Source organism: Peromyscus leucopus, chromosome 1 (genome assembly GCF_004664715.2).
Source record: "Peromyscus leucopus breed LL Stock chromosome 1, UCI_PerLeu_2.1, whole genome shotgun sequence".
NCBI lineage: Eukaryota > Metazoa > Chordata > Mammalia > Rodentia > Cricetidae > Peromyscus > Peromyscus leucopus.
The window spans coordinates 75,875,902-75,888,026 of NC_051063.1; the positions used below are offsets into that span (position 1 = coordinate 75,875,902).

At 45.9% G+C, this 12,125-nt stretch overlaps 1 protein-coding gene across 2 annotated transcripts in view; it reads right to left on the reverse strand.

Annotated features, from left to right (window-relative positions):
- The window catches only part of Inpp5f (inositol polyphosphate-5-phosphatase F), a 96,056-nt gene that overhangs the window by 8,357 nt on the left and 75,574 nt on the right, over positions 1-12,125 (reverse strand). Inside the window, exons 11-15 of one of the 2 annotated variants that reach the window (XM_028885675.1) lie at positions 11,464-11,541; positions 10,096-10,216; positions 9,369-9,497; positions 6,906-7,023; positions 4,158-4,356 (exon numbers count right to left, since the gene is read on the reverse strand). In XM_028885675.1, coding sequence (XP_028741508.1) covers positions 4,158-4,356; positions 6,906-7,023; positions 9,369-9,497; positions 10,096-10,216; positions 11,464-11,541 — 645 coding nt within the window. Of the gene's footprint in view, positions 1-24; positions 286-4,157; positions 4,357-6,905; positions 7,024-9,368; positions 9,498-10,095; positions 10,217-11,463; positions 11,542-12,125 lie in introns of those variants that run through there. The other variant, XM_028885676.2, reaches the window with a different exon arrangement.

The window sequence follows — 12,125 nt, forward strand, 5'->3', positions numbered from 1 at the left end:
TGAGCTTTTTGCATGGATACTTACTGCATTGTGAAAACTGATGCTTGAGCTGAGCCACGCCACGCCACACCACAAAAATTACACCACGACACAATTTGTACACGAAAAAAACATCTAATTACAGTGTTACTTCCATCTTGGCTGCCTATTCTAGAGTAAGTATTTACATCAGTCAAAAACATTATGTCCTTATCTAAAAGCATTTGGCACGAAACAAGCGGTCGAATGTTGTCGGCCTTTTTTCCCCTCCCACCCCGTTTTTACTGCAGTCTTTGGTGCAGTATATAATCCCCCTGCCCATACACCCACCCCCACCCTTAAAAAAAAAAAAAGAAACAGCACGTTTGATACGAACAAGAAAGAAAAAGAAAAACCCCTTATTTATAAGCCCCCCCCCCCGGCATCGCAGCTCCTCGCTGCTACCCTAATCATTTTTGTTTTCCCGCCACTGTGGCAAACCTTCCTTCCAAACTATAAAAACAAAAATTGCCAAAACCACATGCAGCCCAACCACGGAGACAATGGTCGCATAAAAGGCGCTGTCTTCCGGGGACATTAACATCAGGCTTTGGAAAAGAAGTAATTTGCAAGAAAAATACAGCCCCACAGGTACTTTGACCATAAGTCCTGCAAAAAGGAGGAAAATCTTAAAAGTCATGGCGAGAACACCATCGGACTTGGGCTCCGCAGCGTTGGCAGCTGGTGCGCGAGGCGCAGGGGGCGGCGGCCGGTGAGAGCGCGGCATCTTCTGTCTGCACCGCACCTCGCGTCTGCAGAGAATGGCGCTGTGAACCTTTCTCCAGGTACGCCCACTTCCGCTGCGGCTGGATCCCAGTGCGCGTGCGCATTGCATCTTGCGCATCTCGCGCCCTCGGCTAGAGCACAGACCCCGGCCCGGCCCGTGGATCTGGGGATGAGGGGGCTTTCGGCTTGTGCCTCAGCTGCAACCTGACGGAGCGTTCCTACTGTTGCCGTGGTCCCGCTCCTGCTGACCAGCAACACCCTGCCGAGGGCAGCGGAACAGGGTGCAGAGGACAGTCTCGGCAGTTCCGCAGGTGCTGGGGATGCGTCCGCAGGTCTCCCAGTTCCTTCCAAATCTAAGTCTCCTGTCTGCAGTCACCAAAGTCTGGCTGCCGGGCAGAGCGCAGGCAGGAAGGAGACGAAGTCCGGGAGAGCTGCTCCAGTCTGGTGTCTGCAGGGACGGACTGCGAGGCCGACTGAGCGGAGCGCTGCCGCACTGCGCACAGAGCGGATGCGGTGCGCGGCACCTGAGGCCGCGCGCGGCACGGTGCCGCGCTGCGCTGGACAATTCCCACGGCCGCGTCTGGCCTCCTCTGCGGAAGGCTCTGGTAAACAAACGGCTTTGCCCAACAGTTTACGCTACTGACACGGCAGTGAACGTGGCTACACCGGAGGAGCTGCCGAAACAGTCCTCGGGATAATGCACTGCTACAGTGTTTTAAAAATAAAAACACAGTAGCATAAAGAATAAAACAGCAAATATTTATATAAAGACAACTCACTCCGGAATCTGCAGTCCTGCCTTACTCCCCAGACCCGAATCCTAGCCCTGGTCTTGAGAAAAACCTAATGTAGCTCAAGGACACAATGACAAACGGTCTGGCAGTGAATTCATTGAACAGGCACTTGCCACACAAGCCTGGAGACCCGAGTTCCATCTAAACCTCTTTCACATAGAAACAGTCGTATTAGGGCGCGCTCGCGCTCGCGCACTCTCGCTCTCGTTCACGCGCTTTAGCTCGCGCTCGCTCTCTCTCTCTCTCTCTCTCTCTCTCTCTCTCTCTCTCTCTCTCTCTCTCTCTCTCTCTCTCTCACACACACACACACACACACACACACACACACACACACACATACACATACACACACACACAATAAATACATTTTTGGGGGCATCACACTGTGTAACAAACTTGCTAGGTAAATCAGGCTGGCCTCAAAATCACCAAGATCTGCCTGCCTCTGCCTCTCAGAGCTGGGATTAAAGCATTGTGCCAACGTGCCCAGAGCTACCTGATCCTCCACCAGGCACCCAACGGTTTTGGATCCCTAGCTGCATTCAGTTAGCAAATATACAATGATTGTATAGAAAGAAGCCCAGAGCATGTTTCTCGTGGAAAGAAGGGGAAACCACACATGTACACCCTTAGATGAAAGAAAAATACCAGTGGCATATTTCAAGGAACAGAAAAAAATCACAACTGACAGCCACAAGGCAGCAGAGAAGAATATTAGAAAGTCTTGTCTAGTAAGGTGGCAGCCACTGAATCCTGCATGGATTCCCCATGGAATCCCCATGGAGAGTGATCCACCAGAATAAGATGTGAAGGTGCTGTTAGTGGTCTTCTGTCTGAAGAAGAGCCACCAGAAGAACAGGCAAAAGAGAGAACTGGAAACCACCACAGGACTCCTTCCTAAGCCCACACTCATCTGGAAAACCTGAGCCTGCAAAGAAGCCCTGACTGTGGTGAGCCACAAGGTGATTGAACACCTCCCATAAAAACAGAAAAGCCAGCAGGGGCGGCACACACCTTTAATCCCAGCACTGGGGAGGCAGAGAGGCGAGTTAGAGTGCCAGGACTACACAGAAAGACCCTGTCTGGGAAAGAGAGAGGATGGGGGGGGGACGACGGACAAGACAGGGTTGGGCTGTATCTAGCCCAGGTGGCAGATGCTTGCCTAACATTCATGACGCCCTCAGTTCAATGCATTTAGGTTATACATGCCTGTAGTCCCAGCCCCTGGGAAATGGGAGGCAGGAGGGTCAGAAATTCAGTCATCTGCTATAAAACAAGTTGGAGACCAGCTTGGGATATATAAGGTCCTATCTCAAAGAGGAAGAAAAGCATTCACCCATTTCAAGCCAACAGTCAAAATGTGACCTAAGAAGCTACTGGTTCCAAACAGCCCCACCATGTCCTCCATTAGTCTTTCTATCCCAGAACTTCAAAGAAAACAGATTCTAACAAAGCAGTAACAGCTTCTGACCCTCCTGCCTCCATCTTCCAAGTGCTGGGATCATAGGCATGAGGTGCAAGTGTGTGAGGGAAGCCTCTACCAACTGAACTACGGGCCCAGACTTGAACAGCTTCTTTAAAGACCTAGCACTAGACACTGCCTTATTCTACCCCTGTTTTCACTAAGCCAGTGATCAGTATTTTTGTGAATCTTTGCAAGAGGTTTTTTTTAGCAAGTTTTTTTTTTTTTTTTTTTTAAGATTTACTTATTTATTATGTATACAGAAGAGGGTGCCAGATCTCATTACAGATGGTTGTGAGCCACCATGTGGGTGCTGGGAATTGAACTCAGGACCGGTGCTCTTAACCTCTAAGCCATCTCTCCAGACCCTTTGCAAGAGGTTTTAATGACTCTTCACAATGCACGCTTACCCTAATTTTGTTACAGGCATTGAGTAGCACAGTTATTATGAAATTATTTTCAAGCTTTAGTTTTGTGTGTATGTGTGTGCTGCCTGCATGGATGTCTGTGAGTACACGGTACAGTTACTGCCACAGAGTATTTAACAAATGTAGCTGGTCGGTGTGCAGCTAACCGTGGGTCCTCTTGTACCCTTTATCTTGAGAGTCCAGCTTCCTATATTGAGGCACACATATGTTTTTTGTTCAGAGGTACAATGATGCTTGTAATTTTTATTGGTATAAAGTGGTCCTGGATTTTTATAGAATAAATAGGCCAATTCCTACTTGACATTTTTTTTTTAAAACAAAACACCCAGTTTTGAGTGTTCTTTGAAGTGTTGATGCAGCTGATCCATTTGAATGTTGTTCTGTTTGATTTCACTTTTTGAGACAAGACTTCATTCTCTAGCCCAGGCTGGCCTGAACTCAAGCAATCTCCCTGCTTCAGCCCCTCAAGTGCTGGAATTACATGCATGGGTCACCATTTCAGGCCTGAATTTTAGACTCAAGTATCAGATTTGTTTCTTTTCATGAGTGATTTCTTTTCAGCACCCCCTTAACTCTGCACCAAATGTGAGTGTGCCTTGCACTAAAACTGCTGTGCTTGATGTATTCAGGCCCACACATTATGGACAACTGCCAGTGTTGATGATAACAAACTTATCAACCCCAGAACATTAAGCAAGATGAGTCCTTAGACCCCCCACTCCAGCTCACCTGGGGTCACAGTCAATTAGGGCCCAGCCCCCATGGAACTTCTCATCACCCGGCAGCAGCAACTTCATGTAACTCTGTAAGAGCTGGCTGATGAGTTCTTGGTGGCTTCTCTGGCTTTCCTTGTGCAAAGCTTCATGCTCTTTCTCCTTGGTAAATATGGAATAAAGATCTTCTGTCACTGGAATGCCTTGCATCAAATCTAGGGCAGAAGTGTTAATACTATCATCATCTTAGCTTTACTAACAATCTTTAGAAAACAAAAGAGAATCTACGACCTACAACAATAGATAGCACAAAAGAAAGCAGAAGCATAAATCTTTCCCGCCTAAAAGTAGGTTCAATTTTTTAGACTGGAAACCAAAAGTATAAGCAACAAAAGCAAAAAGAAATTGGATGTCATCAAAATTGCAAAGTTTTGTGTTTCTGGAAACATTTCATGGGTGAGAAGGCTGGGCTTTTGCTGGCTTCATACAGGTCCTCCCGGGGCCTGGTGACCTGGGACATCTTCCTAACCAAGCGCCTCCGACTGTCCTGGGTGTAGGACTGTGCACTTTCTCACAGGCTCTGCCAGATTTGTTGCTCCCCAGCTCCTGGGAGTCTCTCTATTGCACACAAAGATGAATCTTTCAAGCTGGACCTCATCTCAGATATGAACGTTACGTACCCTGTAGACTTGGGTGATAGGTTCTGATTGGTCACGCTAGCACCTAATAGGAAGACGGTACTCTGGGTGACAGGGCAGAGACCAGTCTGAAGAGGTAACATGTGGAGAGTATGTGGGACTAGGGAAGGTGAAGCTTACTGACGCAGCAGCATGCCCCTCTGCTGACGCATCCAATGGAGGAGGGTGCTGCTCGTGAGGCTTCAGGTGAGGTCAACATGCTGCATGGACCTAATGCAGACAGATCCTAGGCTGTGCTTGATGATGAAGGAACTGGCCTTCTAGGTCTCGTGAGAAACCAGCTTGGCTGCTGAAGTCAGAGGCATCACCTAATCCTGAGTGGAAGCTGCTGCCCGCCTGTTAATGAGGGAGGGGCTGGCTTTCTGCCTATGGGAATGCATCTTTAGTTAGTGTGGACTCAGTGGGAACTGACGAGCAGGGATAAGGCTAAGTGGAAGAAATCTTAAAATGAATCAGAACTTATTCTGTGTATGTGATTTTTTTTTTCAATAAAATTTGAATTTTTCAAATTAAAAACAAATTGCATTTCAAAATGCATCATCATGAAAGTGAAAAAGGCCACAAACACACTGTGGGGCTTTGCATACTTAATACACAAAGAACTCCTAACCGCTCAGCAACACAAAGCCAACCCAACTTTAAAACAAGCGGAAATCTTAATAAGTGAGCTAACTTCCTTCTGATGGGGTATGTAGCTAAAGCATTAATAAACCATTATGAGTCCATTCCCTATGAAGAAATCTTGGACACTGAGATCTAAGGCAGCTTATGGGAAAGAAGATCTGCCAGCTACTGGCCTCATCCAACAACTCAATAAGCTTCTATTGCTACCGGCCTCTCTCTCAACTGTGAGGAGACCAAGACAGACAGCTGAACTGAGGCCAGCACAGAGCCCAGGTTCTGGTGACATAACAAACAGGTACATTAACCAGTGAAAGGAAGAGACCCCTTTCCCCTGAATATACTACTAAAATCCAAATCTCAGCAGGGTGTGGTGCACGCCTTCAATCCCAGCACTCAGACATAGGCAGGGGGAGGGATCTCTGAGTTTGAGACCAGCTTGGTCTGTATAGTGAGTTCTGGGACAGCCAGGACTACAGGTAGAGATCTTGTCTTAAAAGATCCAACTCTAATCACACCATGTACTTCTCATTTCTGGCAAATAAATCAAATCTTTTTGTTTTGTTTATGGAGATTAAACCCAGGGCCTCCTATTTGCCAACTGAGTTACAACCCAGTTCTGAATCCAACTTCTTTACATTAGATTTTTCCAATTCCTACTTGGTATCTGGCTAGGGTTATTTTACATGTGCTAAAACAATCCGATGAAAGAAACAGATGACCACAGATCATCCATGTCATATTTGTTTCCAACCCAGAATACTATACTTGCACTTTCATCCCATAAACTGACATTTTCTTGAAAATTAAATGAACACGTTAATGCAGGACTCTTATGGGTAATCTACCTTCCCATTTTCTCTTCTACAAAGTAGCGAGTTGGTTGGAATAACCTGTAAATGTGGTACCTTAACACCCGGTTAAATCATGCTTATGGAAAACGATGGTGTAGTTGTATGATACATGACTAACAGGAAAAGGAAACCATGTGTTTACATGGCTTGAGCAACAGGAAAACAAACACATTATGGAGATGCGACATGCTGAGGTTTGGGGTACTGCATCCCACACACTAGGGGCTTCATTATGAAGATTCTACATGTTGAGGTTTTGGGGTACTGCATCCCACACTGGGAGCTTCATTGTGAAGATTCTACATGTTGAGGTTTGGGGTGCTGCATCCCACACACTGGGAGCTTCAATCCTGTTTTTCTATTACTTGAGTAACACACTGAATAATACATATGGAATTAGATGTTTACTTTGTTGCTCCAGCCAAAAACACTGTCAAGTGCTAAGCCTGTGAAAATTTGAATTTGACAAATTAGATAAGATGCTCAATACAGAAACACAAGTACATTACAAAAGACGGTAAATGCAGAAAGCTGAATTCCCTCTCGGAAGGAACCGAAGTCTTAGGGAAAGAGGGCCTTTCTGCTCCTTACCTATCACAGCTTGCCTATAGGCGTCCTTGAAGCGACTGAGGTAGTACCTATTTGCCGAGTTAACTCCGTCTTTCATAACTCCTGCCAACTTCCTTTCTCCCGTCCTGGTAAAGTCCCCCTAGCAAAGAAAAGGCAATTGTGGACATTTATTCAAATGGAAGCATGCTCTCAAAATTCATTTGGGACTTTTAGCTCAAGACAAGAACTCCATAGGCTTCCAAATCATGACTTGATTGTAGTTAAATTAAAATATGTACTAGTACTTGCCTCTGATCTAAGCATGCTAAATATCTATATGTAATATTTATTCATGGCATCAAGCCTTCAGTTAGATGGCCTCTAACACAAAGCTATTCCTGGCCACTTGTAGAACTTGTCAGTCAAAACCAATTATATAACAAATACTAAAAAGATAAACAAATGATTTTTAAGGCTCATACTGGTATAAAATCAAAACTAAAATTTTGAGGGGAGAGGAAAGGATTTGAGACAGCCTCATGTAGCCCATATTGGCCTTACTCTGTAGCCAAGAGTGACCTTGAATTCTTGATCCTCCTGCCTCCACATCCCAAGAGCTAGGATTAGAGGCAGGCACCACCATACCCATGAATAGAGAGGTAGTGACTTAAAGTGACTCCCAGATAAAGGAGGCACAGCCTCTTGCCCTGTTCCAGTCCTCTGTTTTTATACAAGACCATCTCAGAAAAGGCGGTGCTCCTCCAGCCTTGCTGGAGAAAGTGAGCTGCTCAGAGTGGGCTTTGAGGTTTCAAAAGCCCACGCCAGGCCCAGTCTCTCTCTGCCTGTGGATCAGGATGTAACTCTCAGCTACTTCTCCAGCACCATGCCTGCCGCCATGCTTCCCACCATGATGGTAACAGAATAACCCTCTAAAACTGTAAGCCGGCCCCAACAAATACTTCCTTTTATCAGAATTGCCTTGGCCCTGGTGCCTCTTCACAGCAAGTTTTAGGACACAGGCCATTTCCTAAAACTGACAATTTTTCTGCCAACACCCGCCCACGTTCAAGGAGTCTCTGCAGTTCAGCACCAAGTACAGAGAGAGGGGCATGCATGTGGACTCCAAAGCATTCTAACTCAAAGGGAGAAAAGGAGGGGGTGCCTGGGGAAGGAATCCTAAAGCTTGTTTTCCTTAATTGCTAAAAATGCTCTCTGGAGGCTGGCTCAGTAGTGAAGTGGACTTGCAGAGGACCTGGGTTTAGTTCCCAGCACCTAATTCAGATGGCTCCCAACTGTCTGTAAGTCCAGTACCAGGGGCTCTGACATCCATGGCTTCCTCAGGTCCCTAAATGTTGTGATGCACACAGTCACACAGACACACATGGAGCCAGAGGAGATGGCTCACTTCTGTCATCCCTGCTGAGGGGACAGCACCAGTGTGGCCTACACAGAGGCCCTGGCATAGAAACAAAACAAACTTTTATATTTATTACTCAACCAGAACCTAGACAAGCTGACGTCTGTTGAGCCCTTGGTCTAACTTACTCTGTTTGGCTTGGGGTTTGCTAGGAATCGACTCCAGGCCTCACACAATCTAGGCCAGTGCTCTACCAAGCAAGCTACACTTTGTTAGAAGAGATATGGTCCTAGATGAAATAGTATCTTGAAGGGAAGTCAACTTAAACCTCATTTAAACACTCAAACACTTTCTACTGCCCATAAAGGGTACCCACACACTGAGAATTCGGTTGCCAGTGACTGTATTTACATTTAAGGTTCTATGAAGAATAGTTCTGTAGCCTCTTCAAAAAACTCAATTTATAACAAGAAAAACTAATAAAGTATTCCTCAGCACATATGTGTGTCAGGGAACAGTCTAAGCCCACATATCCGATAATGGTCTGTCACAGCTGGCCTAGTATTTCCACTGGATAAGTAGTGGGACCCACAGATAAGTGACTTGCCCAAGGTCATTTTTCGTAAGAGGCAGGCTTAAGGTTCACACTCAGAGAAGACAAAAGTATCCCAGGATTGGTAGACACGTTTTGTTTGTATATAGTTTTAAGATAAATACACAGCCTGGCTGTGCACAGGGAGGCAGAAACAGGAGGATCTCTGTTTGAGGGCGGCTAGGACTACATAGTGAATTCAAAGACAACCAGGGCTACATAGTAAGACCCTATCTCAAAATAAAATAAAATAAAATAAAATAAAATAAATGCACATAAAATTTCAGATGTCCAGATTCCCTTGAAAAATTGGAAGATGTAGCAACATGGGATCTCAGAAAGAGCAGCCTTCTCCAGAGATGGTATACTCCCCCTCAGGTCCACACAGGGCACCTCTGCCCTGATCTAACGGTGGGCTCCTGCAAGAGTCAGACATTCCAGAAAGAAATCAAGTACACAGACTTATCATCTGAGCCCAGGTGCCTTTTTAATCAAACACAAAGTTGGTTTTGAACCTCAGAGAAAATGATCTACAATGCCTGCCACAGACAGTTACCTTCAGAGCAGCTGTCCCGGCATACTGTCTGCTGATGGAGTCGCCATTGTTAGCCCACATTATCTGGTAGATCCGATTACATTTCATAGGCAGTGGCTGCTCTGGGGGCATCACACCTAGTTTTTTAAGCTAAAGTGAACACATGGGTAGGTAAATAATGTATGAGAAACCATAGCATGAAATGTCACTATAGAAAAAGAAGACAAGCTGACCTCTAAATTAGGACCCTTGTATAAAAGTGTTTTCCTATTTTATTTCTTTAACTATAGGCGTGTGTGTGTGTGTGTGTGTGTGTGTGTGTGTGTGTGTGTGTGTTCTCGTGTGAGTGTGCGATACATCATTAGGTCAGAGGACGACTTTGAGGAGTGAGTTCTCTCCTTCCCCATGTGTGTCCCAGAGATCAAACTCACATTTTCAGACTTGGTGGCAAATGCTTTACCCACTGAACCACCTCACGGGTTCCTTCAGACTTTATTTTTAAGACAGGCTTGCCTGGAGTTCTGAATCCTCTTGACTCAGGCTCATGAGTGCTGAGATGAGAGAAGTGTACCACCATGCCCAGCGCAGACACTTTTTAAAACATAGAGAACTGGCAGATGTGGTGTTACACATCTTCAATCCCATCACAAAATATTTGAACTTTGAAAAGATGTTTCACTATTCCCTCACGCACCAAGTGTAAACCATTTTAAAGTGCGTCTTGAGAATCAAATGGACTCCAGGTTACCTGATGCTCCATGACCACTCGGGCGATGGCAGCCTGGACCACGTTGGTACGATCCAGGCAGTCCATACAATTAACTCGGAAAATTCCTTCTTGTTTACAGATTACCCCAGCTTGATCAACCCTTGTCAAAAGAAACATGGGATTATTTTACAACTTCAAAAATGTTTTCAAGAAACACAACTCTTAAAAATATGGCGGCGGCGGCGGCATTAGCTGGCAACTGTGTGGGCTCAGCCTTACAGGCAGGCAGTATTGAGTGCTCTGCAGACTCCACTGTGGAGTTACAGAATAACTCAGTGAAGGATTATCACACTCATTTGAGATCTCAAACGCCAAGATACAAGCAACTGAGAGAACGAGCGGCTTCCCTCCCTCTAAAGATGGCAGAGCTCCCACAACCACAGGCCGTGTGTCTGCACACGATTAGAAACCAGGAGACACTTTAAACACCATCTTGTTCCTGCCTCCCTAACTCCAAGTGGGACCACTAAACCCCACTAATCGGCTTTCCACCTGCCATGAGTCGTGCAGCAAGCCTCTGCCCTCTAATTTCTCAGGCCACCCGTGTCGTCTTAACATCTAATCAAGTGTTCTCTCCCGGCCTTTAAGACCTTCCCCTCCTCCTCACATCTACCTCCTGGAGCCTGGCATCTTTCCCTTCTCTGTTAATTTCAAAATGCCTAAAAGCTGAATACCTTTAAGCTTTTCTTCCCATATGAGGTGGCAAAAGAGGAAGACAAAATGGAAGCCAGAGTAAGAAGGACAAGCTTCAGCCCTTTCAGCGTGGCAGCAACATCCTACTTCATTTCCCAACCACCTGACGCTGTTCCCTGTCCACGGGCAGTACTGCCCAATGGTGACCCTCCCGAGAAGGAAGGAAACTGAGCTCTCAGCATAATGCCGCTGTGTTGATGTTTAGTTGTACTAGATGAACACGTGATGTCACAGACCAAGATCAAAACAACTTATCATGACATACTGAGGTGGTCTGAACGAGAATGGCCACACAGGCTCCTAGATTGGAATATCTGGTTCCCAGTTAGTGGAACTATTTGGGAAGGAGGAGGAGGTGTGTCACTAGGTGGGCTGTAAAGTTTCAAAAGCCCACGCCGTTCCCAGTCAGCTGCCCCCTCTCTCTGCCTTGTGCTGGTGGCTCTGACGTGAGCTCTCAGCCGCTGCTCCACACCGCTGCCCGCTGCCCGCTGCCCGCTCCCTGCCATGACGGTCCTGGACTCTAACCCTCTGGAACCAGGAGCTTCAAATTAAGTGGGGTTTTTTTTGTTGTTGCTGTTTGTTTGTTTTTAATAAGTTGCCTTGGTCACAGTGTCTCTTCAGAGGTACAGGAAAGTAACAAATACAAATACATACCAACACCACTTCATGTCAAGAATAATGTCGTAAATGGCATCCGTTAGGGTTTGAACATTCTCAAACTTCATTCCTCGGCTAAAACCCATTCCCCAAAAAACAAACAAAAACCAATCTTTAGTATTATAACAGAATTATTGTTTAATTAACTTAGGATAAAAGGGGTTGGAGGTGCAGCTTAGTGGCAGAGCACTCGCCTAGCATGCACAGGCTTCGATCCCCAGCGCCATTAAAACAAAGGAAAGCTGAGAATGGGGGGACACACCCTTAATCCCAGCATTTGAGAGGCAGAAACAGCTCTGTGAGTTTGAGGCCAGCCAGGACTATAAAGTGAGACCCTATCTCAAAACAACAACAAAACAAAACAAAAAACCCACCACCCTTAAGATTTTAGCTTTTTATATTTAAATCACATTTTACTTATTTATTCTGTGTGTATACATGCTTGGGGTGTGGGGCACACAGCCATGGTGCGCACATGTGGAGGTCAGAGGACAACTTTCAGGAGCTGGTTCTCTCTACCGTACAGATTTTTTTAGGGATCGAATTCAAATCAACAGGCTTGGCAGCGGCAGGCATCTTTACCTGCTGAACCATCTCACCAGCCCCTCAGGATCTTTAAAGTAGCTCAGAAATCTTAAAGAGAACTGTTACCACATTTG